At 53.0% G+C, this 18,094-nt stretch overlaps 1 protein-coding gene across 4 annotated transcripts; it reads right to left on the bottom strand.

The window, feature by feature from the left end:
- Nucleotides 1–31: 31 nt before the first annotated feature.
- LOC129554413 (NLR family member X1) lies at nt 32–16,156 on the bottom strand. Of its 4 annotated transcripts, none has more exons than XM_055423182.2 (10): nt 15,744–16,151; nt 13,811–13,938; nt 13,188–13,257; nt 12,694–12,782; nt 11,538–12,157; nt 10,343–11,158; nt 2,791–3,386; nt 2,464–2,550; nt 1,438–1,689; nt 32–1,108 (listed from the first exon to the last, which is right to left on the bottom strand). In XM_055423182.2, exons 2-10 carry the CDS (start codon nt 13,878–13,880, stop codon nt 787–789), a joined length of 2,922 nt encoding a protein of 973 aa, XP_055279157.2. In that variant the 5' UTR covers nt 13,881–13,938; nt 15,744–16,151; the 3' UTR covers nt 32–786. The 4 variants fall into 4 exon arrangements, with proteins under 4 accessions (XP_055279157.2, XP_055279158.2, XP_055279156.2 ...); XM_055423183.2 differs by lacking the exon at nt 15,744–16,151 and adding an exon at nt 14,981–15,732; XM_055423181.2 differs by lacking the exon at nt 15,744–16,151 and adding an exon at nt 15,541–15,732.
- Between the last annotated feature and the right edge of the window lie 1,938 nt (nt 16,157–18,094).

Raw genomic sequence — 18,094 nt, 5'->3', positions numbered from 1 at the left:
CTTGAAAGCAACAGGCAAAATAGAGGCCATGGTAGTTGGAAGACACAGCTCTTTAATAGCAGCAAGTCCGCGCCCACGCCCCTGGGGGCCACCAGCTTGGGTACCATTGGTGAAAGGGGGGCGACGGCGAGGAGACAGCACCAGGGAGAGAGGAAAGTGACTGCTGGCATCCTGGGTGTCCCCAGGAAACAGAAAGGCAGGGCGCGGAAACCCTCCAACACATCTGGACAGCAATACCCGTAGCAAGTCCGACGTGAGAAGAGTGCCCCCTGGTGGCACAATCAGAGGCGCTTGGTGGTGCTGCTACAGGACAGGTGTATTCCCTGAATAGCTCAGCGGTAAAGAATCTCCCTGCAACGCAGGAGACACGGGAGACATGGTTCCAATCCCTGGGTTGGGAAGATCCCCTGGAGGAGGGCATGGCAACCCACTCCAGTATTCTTGCCTGGAGAATCCCGTGGACAGAGGAGCCTGGTGGGCTACAGCCCAAAGGGTCAGACACAACTGAAGCGACCTAGCGTGCACGTACACACGCTAAGGGACAACGTGACCACCAAATGCCACATCTTTCGGTCCTTCTAGCTGAAGGGAGGTGAGGCATGTTCCAGGATCCTGGAAACTCCAGACGTGGGATACTGGTTGGACATGCCCTAGAGAGAACTGGCACTCCTGTGTGCACATTCCATCCATCCCCTGAAGGGATCTTTCTAGAAGTAGTAGTGAAAGCTAGGGGGGTCACAGACAGAAGGGACTTGGGGCCAGGGGACATACACTGCTGCCACGGTCTCAGCTTCCAGGGCCGCCCAGCTGCTCCAGGAGGGCCCTGACCTCGCCCTCCACCCGCAGCAGCTGGGCCTTACGCCAGGGATTAAGAGTGGCTCCCCGGTTGTCTTCCAGATCCCTCAGCAGCAGCTCCAGGTGGCGCCGGACCCGGCCCCGATCCCAGCTGTTGAGGTTCCGCTGGACTTCACCCAGGATCACCGACCAGTACTCGGACACTGCTGTCCCCTCCGTCAGCGACACCACGACCCGGGCCCCGCCCTCTGCAGCGCTCCCCACGTCCCGCAGGGCTTGGCGGCATTCTGAGCTCAGCTCGTTGAAGTAGAGACTGGCGGGAGAGAGCAGAGTAGACGCCATTCCGCGGGGCTCCGAAAAGGCAGGCGGAGGGCGGGCAGTCGGAAAGCCAGGGAGGCGCGTAACTCATCCCCTAGCTGTGGAATGCGATGGGGAAAGGGTCTGCAATATGCCAGAGACGGAGGGCGGTGCCCAGCGGGAGGCAGGGATGGCACTAGAATTCAGTGGGACCAGAGTCGAGAGGAACCAGGCCACTAGGACCCTAAGAGAAATGGTGGTGGAGAATCAGGGCAGGGGAAGGGCCCATCACGGATGGGGTGGGGGAGCAATGGGACGGGGTGAGGGCGGGGCAGGAAAACTCACTGCAGCAGTTCCAAGGAAGGGTGCTTCCAGGCAGCCTTGGCTAAGGCCAGGGCCGCCGTGTCACCAGCGCCGTTGTAGGCCACGTTCAGCTCCTGGAGCTGCTGGTTTCGGTCCAACTGGGCAGCCAGCAGCTCCAGGCCCTCATCCCCAAGGCCCGTGTGCAGTAGAGACAGGTGTTTCAGGGAGGTATTTCCCGCCAGCCCCTCCAGCAGCAGGGCCACACCCGCCACCGTCAGCGGGTTGTTGGACAGCCTAGGGCCACAAGCAGTCTAAGGTTAAGAGAGCTCCTAGCAGATGCCCTGTGCTGAGCACTGGGACTTGGACCTAAAGAGTGCATCGCCTGGGGCAGAGACCAGCCTGGATGCAGAGAAGTGCAGGCCAGGAAATGAGAAATAGGGGTGAGCTCACTGCAGAGGTGGAAGACTGAGATGGAAGCTGGCTTCTCCCTCCCCTCCTCCTGCCTTCCAGTCTGCCTGTGACACCCCCCTTCCCTCTCCCCTTCCTCTTCCCTTCTTCCTCCTTTTGTCACTTCCAATCCCTGCTTTGCCCTCTGTTCCCAATTGCCCCTCCTTCTTCCCACCCCATTCATCTCCCCTTACTCCAACCCAAAATCAGGAACCCAGGTGTCTGGGTTGCTAGTCAACCAGTCAACACTTTGGGAGCATCTATTGAGTGCCCAGCATCAGGGTCATCCTCGTGAGGCAACAGGGAACATCCTGGGAGGGAATCTGTGGTTCTGTTACCAGGCAACTGGCCTGGGTGTTGTTCCACTGGCCCCTCCCAGGCTGATTTTAGCCATGTGAGAGGCTTACTTAATACCTACGGCCCGTGGTACTTTCCCCCTGCCTGGTTGCCTGTACTAGACAGGGAGGATGGGGGAGAGGGGGGGGTGTGTGGGGAGTAAGGAGTGTGGGTCAGGGTCTACCCTCCTGCCTTGTTTATTATACCAGGCATGTTGAGAAGCGGAGAGCCCACCCTTGACCATAGCTGGCCAGTGAGATGGAGCCCCCTGCACAGGGCACTCACCGCAGGGTGGTCACTTGGCACTGGTCATGCAGCAGCAGGTCACGGAGGTCTCTGCAGGCCTCGGGGCCTAGGCTGTTGAGTTGCAACCTAGAGCAGAAGGTGGCCAGAGGGGAGGAGAGAAACCAAGGAAGGAGTTCGGCCTGGAGCCCGCCCACCCCCCAGGACCCTCCCTCATCATGCACCTCTTGTAGTCCACAGCTGCGTCCCCTTCCGTGGCTCTTGTCACCTCTACCCACACCAGACTCACCCCACCCCCTGGTCCTTCCTCGCTCCCTTTGGTCTCCCGAGCACCTTTTCCTCTGCCCATGCAGGAGGGCAGGGCCTCACCCCAGCTTCCGGGCACGCAGGAAGACAGGCATGAGTGTGCGCAACCCAGCAGGATCCAGCTGGCAGGAGGCCAAGTTCACCTCGTCCAGGGCATGCCTTCCACTGCCCAGGACAGCTGCCACCACCGTGCACTTGAGGGGCGTCATGCGCACGCCTGCCAGGTTGAGCTGGAGCAGAGAGCCAAGCACCTCGGCAGAGAAGCGCTGATTCTGGAACTCATAGTGGAAGAAGAGGTGGTCTAGGAGCTCCGAGGGGGGCAGCACCTGCCGGCCCAGCTTGCCCAGCTTCTTCTTGATGGCCTGGGCATTCTCCAGGGCATCCAGGGTCTTGATGGGGCAGCCGAGCTGAGCCAGCACTGCCCGGTTGTGGGCAGACAGAAGCCCACCCATGAACATGGGGAAAAGCTCAAAGACTTCATCGTCTGGAGGTTCGTCCGGGTGGCGCCGGGGACCTTCGACACCCAGGATGCTGGCGCCCATCTGGTCCAGGACATCATCATTATAGTAGTCCTCCTCCCGGAACATCTCCAGCACCATGGCCTGGGCCACTGCCTCACGGCTCTTACCCACCATGCGCCCAAACACTCGTGGAACCACCTGGAAGGGAAGCAGTGTGGAGGAATGGGGGGCAGGTGCAGCCTCCTGCTTGCCTTTCAGCCTTCCTGCCTAAGCCTCACAGGCTCCTTAAACTGAAGCGTAATTTGTCCGATCACACTATCCCCCCTCCTGCAGCAGCTTCCATGGCTCCCTGATGCCCATGTGAAATAGAAAACTGCATAATTTGGCCCCAGCTGGACCTTTGCAGAGTCATCTCTCAGCACTTGTCTCAGGTACTCCAGATACAAGGAAATTCTTTCTTTTTCCTTAACACCCCTTCTGTTTTCAAGTCCAGGGTTGGTGGAAAAGAATTAGCATATATTACGCATTTAGCCTGAAGAAATGCGCATATACTATTCGTTGAGCTTGGTCCCAGGCTAGGTGGCATAAATGCATCACCATCTTCAACATCATCACTGTCATCACAGCAGCGATGACCGATGACCGATGTCACTCCTACCACTTCAGATCCTTCATGACTTGGCCTGATGACATAAAATTCATATTTTAAGGTAACACAAGAAAAATTTAAACATAAAATTTTTCTCTGCCCATCTGGGCCTCCTCCCTTCCTTCTGGTATGCACTGTGCATCTCCATTCTACATTTAACTAGACTTCCCCGATGGCAAAAATACCTGCCACAAAAATCAGTTTCTTCTGGCATCAGTTATGTGACTCCTTTGAAGATAACATTCCTTTTTCAATCTTCTAAGGGGTCACGATGATCTAACCCTCACCTTGAATATGCAAACATCTTAGGTGAACTTTATGTAAAACGCCAATGTATCATTTTCCTTAAAGATAGCGATTGATGCAAGACTTCTCAGATGACCTGGGGCAATCCTGGGCTTCACCTCATGGAAGATCTTAGCTTCAATACTTACTTATGATCTTAGCAGTGCTATTAGGTCTATTACTTGTATTTGCCTATTTTATAAGACTGTTGTTCCCTGGATTACCCTGTGACTGAGCTTCAGATAAAATTAATGATTAGGCAACTTGAAAGTGAAAGTTAATCACACAGTCACATCCGATTCTTTGCAATCACATGGACTGCAGCCTGCCCGGCTCCTCTGTCCATGGAATTCTCCAGGCAAGAGTGCTGGAATGGGTTGCTCTTTCCTGCTTCAGGGGATCTTCCCTACCCAGCCAAGTCTCCTGCATTGCAGGCAGATTCTTCACCAACTGAGCCACTAGGGAAGGCCAAGCAACTTGAAATACTGATCAAATATATAGTTCTATAAGATGAATGGCTGTAAGATGTAACTCTAGATATGGGAAGAAGCAACAAGAGGGAATCATTTTCTGGATCATAACAGACTAGTAAGACAGGCAGGTCAGAGGATTTTGGCTACTGTTAGTAAGGCCGAGTCCAGTAATACACACTGAGTGACCCATCAGTGAAATCCGTGCCTGACCTGGGAATGAGCAGTCCTAGTTCCCTGGAACAAATTGGTCACAAACTGCCTCCCAAACCTTGATCAAAATTAAGACTGAAAGGGGAGGGATTGTAAAATAAAGAATGTTGCCCACCACCCACTACAAAATCAAGTCATTAGCCACTGCAGTTGCTGGCCTACAATAACCTTGAAAGGACTTCAGGGCAAAGATCAGGATGAGGCAATTTGTGCACTGGTTAAACTGACAGTGAAAGTGAAAGAGGAGAGTGAAAATGCTGACTTAAAACTCAGCATTCAAAAAACGAAGATCATGGCATGCAGTCCCATCACTTCATGGCAAATAGATGGGGAAACAGTGGAAACAGTGACAGACTTTATTTTCTTGGGGTCCAAAATCACTACAGATGGTGACTGTAGCCATGAAATCTAAATTCACTTGCTCCTTGGAAGAAAAGCTATGACCAACTTAGACAGCATATTAATAAGCAGAGACATTACTTTCCTGACAAAGGTCCGTCTAGTCAAAGCTATGGTTTTTCCAGTAGTCATGTATGGATGTGAGAGTTGGACTATAAAGAAAACTGAGCATGGAAGAATTGATGCTTTTGAACTGTGTTGTTGGAGAAGACTATTGAGAGACCCTTGGACTGCAAGGAGATCAAACCAGTCCATCCTAAAGGAAATCAGTCCTGAATATTCATTGGAAGGACTGATGCTGATGCTGAACCTCCAATACTTTGGCCACCTGATGCGAAGAACTGACTCATTGGAAAAGACCCCGATGCTGGGTAACATTGAAGGCAGGAGGAGAAGGGGATGGCAAAGGATGAGATGGTTGGATGGCATCACTGACTCTATGGACATGAGTTTGAGCAAGCTCCAGGAGTTGGTGATGGACAGGGAAGCCTGGTGTACTACAGTCCATGGGGTCACAAAGAGTCAGACATGACTGAGTGACTGAACTGGACTGAAACTGACAGAACTGGTCCTTAGATATTTTCAGGAGAAATTTTTATGAACCTGGATTCTTGTATCTTTCCATACTTAGGAAAGCACTAAAACCATGAACTAAGATGTCTGTTCCTCATGACTAGATGGAGTTTCCCTGGTGGCTCAGTGGTAAAGAACCCATCTGCCAAGGAGGAGATGTGGGTTCAATCCCTGGGTCAGAAAGATCCCCTGGAGAAGGAAATGGCAACCCCCTCCACTATTCTTGTCTGGAGAATACCATGGACAGAGAAGCCTGGTGGGCTACAGTCCATGCGGTCACAAGACTGAGGCAACTAAACACACACAGACACACACACACACTCCCTTCAACAAAATAGTATATGTACTGGTCTCCCTCTTTACCTCTGAAATAGTTCTTAGAACTCTCTGAGAGACCATCTCCCAGGTTATAATCCTCAGATTGGCTTGAATTAAAACTTCCATTTCTTTCTTAGATATGTTACAGAACGATTGACCAGAGCAATGATGACCACTTGCATGAGTCATCTGACAGTAGGATGTCCCAAAGAGGAACGTGATGCTGCTGCCAAAACCTAACCTGGAAAATCTGGGAAGGGCCAAAAGGAGGGAGAAGATGCCAGCCCCATAATCATTCTGAAAGAGATGGGAATACCAGACCACCTGACCTGCCTCTTGAGAAAACTATATGCAGGTCAGGAAGCAAAAGTTCGAACTGGCCATGGAACAACAGACTGGTTCCAAATAGGAAAAGGGGTACGTCAAGGTTGTATATTGTCACCTTGCTTATTTAACTTATATGCAGAGTACATCACGAGGAACGCTGGGCTGGAAGAAGCACAAGCTGGAATCAAGATTGCTGGGAGAAATATCAATAACCTCAGATATGCAGATGACACCACCCTTATGGCAGAAAGTGAAGAGGAACTCAAAGGCCTCTTGATGAAAGTGAAAGAGGAGAGTGAAAAGGTTGGCTTGAAGCTCAACATTCAGAAAACGAAGATCATGGCATCTGGTCCCATCACTTCATGGGAAATAGATGGGGAAACAGTGGAAACAGTGTCAGACTTTATTTTTTTGGGCTCCAAAATCACTGCAGAAGCTGTTTGCAGCCATGAGTTTAAAAGACGCTTGCTCCTTGGAAGGAAAGTTATGACCAACCTAGATAGCATATTAAAAAGCAGAGACATTACTTTGCCAACAAGGATCTATCTGGTCAAGGCTATGGTTTTTCCCGTGGTCATGTATGGATGTGAGAGTTGGACTGTGAAGAAAGCTGATCGCCGAAGAATTGATGCTTTTGAACTGTGGTGCTGGAGAAGACTCTTGAGAGTCCCTTGGACTGCAAGGAGATCCAACCAGTCCATTCTAAAGGAGATCAATCCTGGATGTTCATTGGAAGGACTGATGCTAAAGCTGAAACTCCAATACTTTGGCCACCTCATGCGACGAGTTGACTCACTGGAAAAGAGTCTGATGCTGGGAAGGATTGGGGGTGGGAAGAGACGGGGACGACAGAGAATGAGATGGCTGGATGGCATCACCGACTCGATGGACATGAGTTTGAGTGAACTCCGGGAGTTGGTGATGGACAGGGAGGCCTGGCGTGCTGTGATTCATGGGGTCACGGAGAGTCGGACATGACTGAGCGACTGAACTGAACTGAACTGAACCTCCCAGAATCCTTCACACCGGAATCCATCTTGGCTAAGAGATGCACATGCCACTTGGAAGGACCCTGAGTCAGACTAAATATGGGCCAAGCAAGATGACTGACCAGAGACAACCCAGAAATTAACCTCGTCGCCCTGACACCTGAGGCTGAGTCACAGTGCAGAGCAGCTCGGCTTCTCCCCGCCCCCTTTCCCACTGCTCTCTGCCTGGACGCCCTTCCCAGTAAAGCCTCTTGCTTTGTCAGTATGTGGTCTCCTCAGACAGTTCGTTTCCAAGAGTGAGACAAGAGCCCACCCGCAGGCCCTGGAAAGGGTCCTCCCCCCTGCAAAGGATGGACGACTGGTTAATTTCCCACTGACAGGCCCCTGCCAACCGCAGCGCCTTCACCGCGGCTCTCACTCTGCTCTTGTGCTAGCTCTGTCTTCTGTCTCTTTTGGACAGTGCTCCTCCTTCAGAGCTGTATCCTCTTCCTGGCGTGTTTTTCCCCCAGTGTGTCTCCTGGTTAATCCTCCAGGGATCACATTAAATGCCCTTCCTACAGAGCGGCTTTCCTTATCCCCTAAATCAGGTCCCCACCTTACACACCTCCACAGCACCTGGAACCTGGCTTTCCAGGCACTTCCCAGGATTTTTAATCATACGGTTATGCTGACATGTTTGTGTTGAGACTGCACGATCAGAAAAGACAAAAGCCTGGGGTTCTGTTAGTTTTTTCCTCCAAATCTAACACACTGTCTAGCACACAGCAGGCACTCAAATATCTGTCGAAAAAAATGAATGTTTGGGAGGTTGGTGACATCAGCTCCCATGTTTGCAATGGTTCTGAGAAGAAAGGACCTCTGGTGAGAGCCGCGAGGTTATTTTGTGGAACCTCCTCTACTGGCGTGCTGCAGTCCATGGGGTCGCAGAGAGTCAGACACTTCTGAGCAACTGAACAATAACCTCTAATGCCTGCCTTTTTTTTTTCCACTTGTTACAGGCAAGGTTCTCACCATGGAGGGTAGAGTGTCCCTCCCGCAACAATCATCTGGAGACAAGATACGAAAACAGTCACCCTGGGAAGCTGAATCAATAGGCTCATATAGACACAGATGGGACCCAACCTCTGCTAGGCAACCCTCCCTCCAAGAGGGGCTGGGGGTGTGGTGCCCCCTCAAGTAACTGAGCGGCTTTCTGAATCCCATCAGGAGACCACAACCTCACTGCAATCCAGATGAACCAAGTACATCCTCAAAGGGGTGGAGCAGCCTCAGCAATGGCCATTACCTCCCTGCCTGGGTTGATGCCATGAAAAGGGATGGGCTGCCTGAGCCTTTTATGTTTAACAACAAAAAAAAAAATTTAAGTTTTTCATTTATTTTTATTGTGTTGCACTGGGTCTTACTCTTGGCATGTAAAACCTTAGTTGCATCATGTAGAGTCTAGTTCCCTGACTAAGGATCAAACCTGGACCCCCTGAATTGGGAGGTGGAGTCTTAGTCACTGGACCACCAGGGAAGTACCTAACAATTAAATAGCACTTAGTATGTGCCAGGATCTGCAGATGAAGACATATAATCCTCATATTGGGCCAATGATACAGATTCTTTATTTTTCCAGTTTGGAGTAGGAAATGGCAACCCACTCCATTATTCTTGACTGAAAAATTCTATGGACAGGGAAGCCTGGGCGGGCTACAGTCCGTGGTGTTGTAAAGAGTTGGACGTGACTGAGTGAACACACACATTATTCCCATTTAACAGATAATGACCTTGAGACACAGACAGATCAAGTAACTTGTACAAAGTAGCTTGTACAAAGCTAGTTAGTGGCAGAGCCTGGATTTGAACCCAGGTTGCTTGCCTGGAGAATCCCAGGGACGGGGGAGCCTGGTGGGCTGCCGTCTATGGGGTCGCATAGAGTCGGACACAACTGAAGTGACTCAGCAGCAGCAGCAGCAGCTGTGTTGCAGAATCCTTATTCTTAACCCTGACGCTTTGCTGCCTATAGAAAGGAAAACTTGTTAAAATTTTGTCCGCTTACCAAGGCCCTGCTTCCTCAAGATAGGTAATTACAGAGGACCGGGGTTACCAGCAAAGCACCACAGCTTCACAGAAATATCCATAGTACATCAGTAAAGTTTAGCAGAAAAAGCACAGGATTCGGAACTGTAAAACCTGCACTCAGATCCCAGTTATTCTACTTACTGAGTGGCCTTGGTCAAGTTACTTAGCCTCGGTGAGCCCCAGTTTCCTCATCTATAAAAACGATTATGACAGTGTTTCATCTACAACGCATCCGGCAGACATCAGCTGAAAGTGGATCCTTCTTCCCATCAAAAACTTAGTGCATCTGCACTGCTCACAGCACAGTCCTCAGGCCTGTAATTTGGTTTGTGGAGCGGACCTGCACCCCGGACAGATTGTCCTAAATCAATTACCAATGCCATTTATCCTCCTGGTATAAATGAATAAAACGGCATCTGCTTTATAAACCTGTCTCTGGTGATTAAGTTAGGATGAGACATCACTCCCGAGTCTAATCACCTCTGAGGAATAGATACAGTTGGGTTTCTGGACCTGCAAAGCACAGGATGGACCCTGGACTGCAGTGACCTCAGCCGCCCAGCAATAAAGACTAGAAGGAGAGAGACTGAGCAACCCAACCCCCAAAAACCTACCATCAGAGTTATGGTATTGTTATTAATAAAGTCCCTGCACCCTCAGATTCCCCTCCAAGCATTCCCCAGCCTATGGCTTCTCTCTCCCTCTTCCTGATACCCCAATCCCATTAAAAGCCAGACTGCCCAGATCTGAAACAAAGCCAAGAAGGAGATTCACAGCTATGCAGGGAAAACAGGTTCCTTCTGGAAGAGGAGCAGGGGGTGAACAGGGAGGATGGGGGCTGGCAGCCGGGGGTCCTGGGGCTGTTACCTTGAGCAGGTTGAAGAGCAGCGGCAGGGCCCGCAAGGGCAGCAGCTTGGCCATGATGCCCAGGACCAGGCTGACATCCTCCCCAACACGGCCCACGAGCTCGGCCACTTCCTTGCCCACCCGCTGCAGAGTCGTCTTCCGCAAACCCAGCACGATGTAGAGGGCAGCCAGGTATTCCTGCATGGCGGGCACGGTGAACACGAAGGTACCCGCGTGTCCTGGCTCCACGCACGGGGCCAGAAAAAACCGCAGGGCATCTCGGCGGAAAACGTGCAGCAGCTGAAACTCCTCTTCTGTCTGGACGCCAGCTTCCAGGCACCCACGCACGTCCTCTTCGGAGAAGTAGGTCTTGCGGGAGGACACGCCCTCATAGGCCAGCTTGCCCATGGTTCGGGCCGCATAGGCCATCAGGGACAACTTGGAGGGGTCAGTGCTGTCCAGCATCTCCCCACTGAAGTTAAGACGCAGGAAGCTGGTGTAGATGCTCGTGAGGGTCTGGCCGGCCGGCGTGGGGGCATGAAGGAAGTGCAGGGTGGCACAGACGAGCCAGCAGTAGGAGGGCAGGAAGCAGGCAGCGGCGATCTGATGGTGCCCCTCCAGGTTCCGGGTCAGCATCTGCACCAGGTGGTCACGCTGAGCCGGCGTGACCGACACCGCCCCAGCTCCGGGCCCACAGTCTGGCTGGTTGAGGCGGAGCTGGAAGTAGAGCTTCTGGAGGTTGGTGTCAGAGAAGCCACAGATCACCCCATAGCGGCCCACATACTTGCTGGGGATGCGGCCAATGGCAGAGGGCCGGGTGGTCACCAGAATGCTGGCCTGGGAAGGGCATGGTGGAGGGTTAAGGAAGAGCCTGGTGTCCTCACTGCCTCACTTGCCAGGGAGGAGAGTCCAAGGGTGAAGATGATGATGACCTCAGTCGTAATAACTCAGACTTACTGTGGACCCACTGTGATCCAGGGCACCATGCTAATCACTTCATATGCAGCATCTCATTTGATCAATGCAACTCAAGGAGAGAAGGAAGTGGAAGCCTGGAGAAGCTACTAACCAGCTCAGTCCCACAGCTCAGAAGCGGAGCGGCGGGATTTGAACTAACCCAGAGCCTACACTCCTATGTATTAAATATGTGGACCCAGAACGCAAAAATCCTTAGGGGGCAAGTTAGGGGCAGCAAATCAGGGCAGGGCACACTCACCTCAGGCAACATGTATTTGCGCAGCAGGTTGACAATGATGGCAGCTGGCGCCTCTGGCTTCTCAGGGTCACTGCAAAGCCCTGTGCTGGCCAATGAGAAATTGAGGTTGAGATGCTCCAAGCCGTGGAGCACGAAGAGCAGGCGGGAGCCGGCAGCGGCCATCAGAGGCAGAATCTCCTTCAGGGGAATATAGCGCTGGGCTACAAGTTGGTACAAGGAGGCGGGAGCATGGCCCAGGGATGACAGGTCCTCACAGGAGAAGGGGATGAGCAGCTCAAAGGCTGGCAGCCGCCCATAACACCAGTCCAAGACCATCTTGCGCACCAGCGTGCTCTTGCCTGTGCCCACGGTCCCGTAAAGCACCACCGTCTGCACCCGGCGCCCACAGGCATCTGGGTCAAAGAGCTGAGACAGGGCTAGCGGGGGGAGCCCAGCAGAGGGTGGCTGACGCTCCAGGGCCAGTTCAGCCAGTGGGCGCAGCAGCTCATCAGGGGTGCTCTCACGGATCACAGGGTCTACATGGACTGTGTCTAGTGCAAAGGTTGGGCCGAACTGGCGCTCTTCCCTGGGCAGCCGACTGAACCACTCGGCCAGGTTGTGGCGGTGCCGCTGGATAGCTTCTGAATGGGACGGCAAAAGGGGAGAGGGGCGTCAGGGGGAGGGGCGGGGAAACGCAAGAGCTTAGGGAGATGGTAGGGTCAAGCTGCCGAGTCAAGACACGACATCGGGAGATGCTGGGGTCCAAAATGGTGCTGGACACACAGGACTCCCTTAGAATGTCCAGGAAGTTCAGACCCCTGTGACAGGAAGTGGGGAGCCATGGGATGAGTGATGGTGAGTCTGGGCTGACTGGTTGCACGATTATCTGTGCATGATCTTCCCTGACAGCTAGAGGCAGTGTGCTGAGGGGAGGGATGTTATATCCCTCCCTGTGCTTTGTACACCGTAAGTGTGCACGGCACGTGTGTCGCAGGAAGGGCTACACAGATAGATGGATGATAAGGCCAGGGGGAGTGGGTCCACGGATGGCCGATGGTAACGGGTGCTCTATACCACCTTCCTGCTTGCTTCTCTGCCCACCCTCCCCGACCCCATCGCACCCCCGGGATTCCAGCAGCCCCTCTCCTCAGGCTGACTGAGGAGCCAGTCCCTTTACCAGATGCAGCAATGCCCCGGAACAACTGTCCGTGCCTCCCAGATGAAGGACCATTGCCCACTGAGCTTCCATTGTGACGTATAAAGGCCCTGTGAGCAAAGAGAGGGGGTGAGCTGGGGCTTGGCTGTTGGGCTCAGGCTCCACAGAGGCTCAGTGTCCAGTCCTGCCTCAGCTCATAGACTGCTGGCTTCCTGAGATCCAGCCCTGACCCTGGACATTCAAGTCCAGAGCCTCGTCTGACTCTCTCACACCCTTCCCAGGGCCTGAGGTCTCACCCCTAGCCCTCCACCCCCCACTGCTCCCTGCCTGCCTGGAACGCAGGCTGGCCTCTGCCAGACTCCACCCACTTTGACCAGCCCTTCCTCTGGCTGACCGCTGTGACTTGCACCAATAATGATATAAGCCAACTTCCTCTTTAGGTCTACTAGCTGACTCTCTACCCGCCGGAAGACCAACCTATCCCCAGGGTCTAAAGTATGAAGCCAAGGCCTCACCTTGGTGACCCAAGAGGGCGCTCCCCTTTAAGGGGCCAACTCCAGTGAATCAGGAAGGGGATACGTTCATCTACAGAGAGAAAGAAGAAGGAAGAAATAGCATCAAGAACTCACCCATGTTAGCTCAACAATACACAGACCCCACATCTACATCAAACCCCCTCATCATCTGCCCTCATAGCATCACGAACTGCCCCTTTGCAGCAGTTATTATATTTCATTATGTAATTATTTCATTAACATTCATTCACACGCCCATTCTTCCATGAGAGCGGAGATTACATCTGTTTTGTTCATAATTATCTACTTAGAACCAGGCACAGGGTCTGGCACATAGCAGGCACTCAATAAATATCTGTTGAATGCAAAATGAAATCAGACAAGTGTTCCTGGGCTTATGTAGCTACAGGGACCCTCAAAGATCTTCCAGTTCGACTCCCTTAGTTTAGGATGGGAGAAAGGAGGCTGGGGAAGTGCAGTGACTTGTTCAAGGTCAACAGCTAGTGAATCACAGAGCTGGGACTAGCACACCTGGTGTCTGCATCCCTGCTCTCCTGGGGGTGCCCTCTGGACTCTGAAGATGAAGGGAGAGTTGGAAACAGAAACCCCTGCTTTCTGCTCACCTGCTGGCTGGAGTACTCTTCCCAGACCAGGGCTCCAAGAGGCCCTGGGCAAATGGCAGCCCCACCTCATGGCAGGAGAAAAGATCAGAGCCTGAGGGACTGAGCACACTGCCTTCTATCCTGTTCCCCTGCAGGAAAAATGGTATGAACAGACCCCACACACCCCAACTTTCCCACCCCACCTTCCCGAGCAGCCAAAGGGTGGTCTTCCTCCTCAAGAGAACATTAGCTTCTGTAAGTGTCAGTGTTGACAAAGCCCTGGCCTGGCCTTCAGACCTCCCTCCTCTACATCCCCCACCTGAGTGATCCCACTGTATCTCCTACCACCCACTGCCTCTACCCTACAGCTTCATGATCGCCTTTCTCCTGAGTTCCAGCCTAATGAACTATTTAGTTATCCTTTTAAAAAAATATTTATTTTGGCTGCACCGCAAAGCATGTGGGATCTTAGTTCCTTGACTAGGGATGGAACCTGTACCCCCTGCAATGCAAGCGCGGAGTCTTAACCACTGGGCTACCAGCGAAGTCCCCCTCGTTGTCCTTTTCTTCTTTTGCTTGGCTTCCAGCAAACTCATAGGAGTTCTGTGTTCATGTTCAGAAGCTTTTCTGAGCCAACAATTCCCAGTGAACAATCATCCACTCTCCTCTGAAGTTGTTCTGTAGCTATCCGGTCCTTTTAGCTGAGTTTTAATGGTTTGACCATTTTATCTTCTCTGTGACTTTTATCTAACCTGCTTTCCAGGCTGGCATAAATAATAGATAAAGGAATGATGGACTTCCTACTTGGTGTCTCCATATGGACATCCTGCCTGTACTTCAAGATGCATGCTCGAAGAACTGAACTCAGCATCCCTCGTCCCTGTTCAGTTACTTTACCGCACATCTTCACAATCACATGATTTCTACTTGAAATCTGACCCCTTTGTCTTCAAATTCTTCCCTCCTCCTTCAAACACTGGAAACAGCCCAGCCCTTCCTCCTCCCCCTTCTTTGCCAGCCTGTTCCTGTTGCATCATCCCTCCCACACCTGTGCTAACTCAGACCCTCCCCAGACTCCCGGGACCCCTCTTCTCTTTACTGGCCTCTGCCTTCAGTGTCATCCCATTCCCATCCCTCATCCCAGCCAGCAATCGCCTTCCTAAAATCCTAGGTTGCATGGAGTCCAAGTACCTGACCCACAAGTGCTATTTTCCTGATAATGCCCCTGACCGGTGCCTTATCCACAGGCTTTCCGAATCGTGCTTCCACTTGACTTTGTTCAGACTCTTCCATCAGCTTGGAATGACCTTTCTCTGCTGCCAGAATCCTACCCAAGCTTTGAAAAACTGCTTAAAGGCCCTCTCTCCTGGGAAGTCTTTCCCGATCCCCGAGCTCCCTTAAATGAAGCACACAGATATTTGGCAGCCGGTCTCCACTGGGATGTGTCTCCTTAAGGGCAGGACACACTTAGGGAGAAGTGGGTGCCCTGGGCCCTCTTGCCAGCAGGGCCAACCAGTGGAGGTGCAGACTGGGTCCCAGACCTAGAGTCCCGGTTGCAGAAGAAGGGTTAAGAGGCGGCCCCGGCAAGCTGGAAAAGCTTGGGGAAACTAGCTCAGTGGGAAAAAATCAGACGCAGGGCCTCTGATTCACGATGGGACTCGCGGTGGGGGCAGGGGTGGCGAGGGTAACTTTTGGAGGATCACCCCTGGTCTCCAGAGCAGTGAGAAAAGAGGGCACCACAGGAAAGGTACCAGGTCTGTGTTCGCACAAATCCAGAGCTCCTCCTCTTAATCGGAGACCCCAGCTTTCTTTGTTCAAGTCGGTTTCAGACCCAAGGGGAGAGCCCGCCACAACGGCCACCATTCAGCGCGCCGCTGCGTCCTACGCAAGCCCGGCCGCCAGCTCCCTGCGGCTCCAGCCCAGCCCGCCCCGCCCCCGCCGCTTAGACCTTTACCCGCCGCGGTCCAGGCCGGGAGCGGTCGCCGCCGGAGTCTCTGGCTTACTCGCAGAGGCCCCGGCGCGGCGCCGCGCAGCCTGCCCGCCCCGCCCGCCCGCGCGGAGCGCTGCCCTTTCTGGCCACACGCCCGGCAGCGGGCACGCGCGGGGACGCGCCTCGGCGCTCCGGGCCTCCGGGTCCGGGGAGGAGGGAGACGGCGAGAGAGGCTGGCGTCCCGGGGAGCAGGCCCGGGGCGGGGACTCCTTCCCCATTCGTCCGGCCACCTCCCCCGCCTTCGGCGCCACACCCCTCCATCCGGGCGGGCCCTGCCGCGGGAACTGTCTTCTGCAGGTCACCGAGCGACAATCTCATGCTTAGTCACCATCTCTCAGGCAGGGCTTGTTGCGACGCCCATTGTACAGATGAAGGCACTGCCGCTCAGAAAGGTGAAATGACTTGCACCGTCGGTTGACCCAACTTGGAAGGGGAAGAGCCAGAACAAGAATCTGGGGCCTGGGCCTTCCTACCTCGGACCCCTGGACCTCCCCACCTCGGACCCCTGGACCTCCCCGAGGCCACTTCACTCCCTCATCCCCAGGACATTCTTCCCTCTGTGCCTCTTCACCGCGTCAGCCTACCTCCTGGCAGAGATCTTGGGATCTTGGGTCTTCCCTCTGTACCTGGCTCTCTTCACCTCTGCCCAGAACCTCTGTGTGTGGCTTCTGGTCACTTGCCTCGAGGAAGACAGAAGAATGGGGCTGAGGGGCTGCTCCCACCTCTAACTGCCCTTCTTGTCTGCCACCCAGTCATAGCCTAGACCTGGGGCTTCCTGGTCCTCAAAACCCCCACTCTCGTCCCTGTGCTTCCATACCTGGCACGCTCAGGACCCATGAAGCTGAGGGAGGCGTCACCCACGACCCACAGCCAGGGCATGTCTCTGCAAGCAAACACAGGTGTGCACTGAACAGAGGCGTGCAATAGGGAACTGGTAGAGAGGCAGCCAGGCGGGGCTGGGAAGGGGGCTTTGTGATCTTGATTTCAGTGAGGCAGCTATAGGGAACTGGTAGAGAGGCAGCCGGGCGGCGCTGGGAAGGGGGCTTTGTGATCTTGATTTCAGCGAGGCAGCAGTGAGCAGTGGCTTGAAGCAAGATCTTAATTCCCTCTCCAGGAACTGAACCTGGGTAGCCTGGATCCTAGCCACCAGACCAGCAAGGGCTAGAGGCTAGAAAACATTTTTCCCTGGATCTTTGCCCCCAGTGAAAAATACATGTATCACAGTGGCAGAAATTGTAAATGTAGGTACCGAGTATCATTAGAGACATAGCACAACAGGCGGGAGAGCATATAGAGAAATGCTTTGTTTCGAGTTAAGGCAGAAGCCAGGCAGAGATGCACACCCGGAAAGAAGGGGCGTACCCCTTAGAGGGGAGGAGTGCAGTGGAAGAGCAGTGAAGTCATTTGTATAGGTCAGGTCGTCTGGGGCTTTGTCTTCCTTCACTCAATTATCTGGTTTCTTTTTCTACACCTGACCTACCCTGGGACCCTCCCCTGGTTCACAGGCATCCCTCAGTCAAGATTTATCTCGAAGTGAAGGCTTCTGGGAGGCACAGGACTCATTCATTATTGCCTGGAATTATCCCCTGACTTTTGACCCTCAAGGAGCCTTTCTGCACATGTGTCCTGTCTCCTTTGTCCCAAAAAGGGGGAGTGGAGATCCCTTAATCCTTTCCTCGAGCAGAGTTTTGCACCTCTTTGTCCTTGCCATGACTATTACCTTGATTATTTCCATGACTATTACCTAAAGGTGGTCACAAGAGATAACCACTGGCTATTTACCCTGCTTCTGTTGTTCCATTTTGGAGTGCAAACAGGAGGCTGATTATAAATTCCTCAACTGGAGCCTACCTATCTCTTATATCAGGAATTGCAAACAGTTGTTAGCTATCCAGGCTGAAGCCTGCTTCTTCCAGCCCCGTGAAATGCAAACAGGAGGCCAGTTGTCAATGTCTAGCCTGGAGCCCATCTGTCTCCTGACTCAATCTCTACCCTCCATCTAGGCTGAGGATTCACTTGTCCATGTAAACATCTGTTCTTTCACCAAACACGTGGTGTTGGGCTAAGACCGAACAACAAGAAGAACAAGGACCAGACCAGAGCAGCTCCCCTCTAGGGGACCCAAAGGACAGTTCTTCAGAGGCAGAAGAAGCCTTAGGAAAGTCTGGGAGAGGAAGTTACTAACTGACTATGACCCGGAAGTGACATTTGAAGTGGATCTTAAATAAGATGGTACTCAGCCCAAAAAAACAATGAAATAATGATGTTTGCAGCAACATGGATGGACCTAGAGATGATCATACTAGGTGAAGTCA

Source organism: Moschus berezovskii, chromosome 14, assembly GCF_049115385.1.
Source record: "Moschus berezovskii isolate FMDL1 chromosome 14, NW_MosBer_1.0, whole genome shotgun sequence".
Lineage (NCBI taxonomy): Eukaryota > Metazoa > Chordata > Mammalia > Artiodactyla > Moschidae > Moschus > Moschus berezovskii.
Note: the sequence above shows the minus strand (reverse complement) of the source record. Positions and strands in the feature narration are given on the sequence as shown.

Excerpts from the sequence above, each read along its gene's own strand:
- LOC129554413 (XM_055423182.2), bottom strand. The coding sequence starts at position 13,880 with ATGAGGTGGGGCTGCCATTTGCCCAGGGCCTCTTGGAGCCCTGGTCTG. Across the intron at positions 12,783-13,187 it reads CGCCCTCTTGGGTCACCAAG|GGCCTTTATACGTCACAATG; the intron begins GTGAGGCCTTGG and ends CTTTGCTCACAG. Across the intron at positions 2,551-2,790 it reads CTGCGTGCCCGGAAGCTGGG|GTTGCAACTCAACAGCCTAG; the intron begins GTGAGGCCCTGC and ends CTTCTGCTCTAG.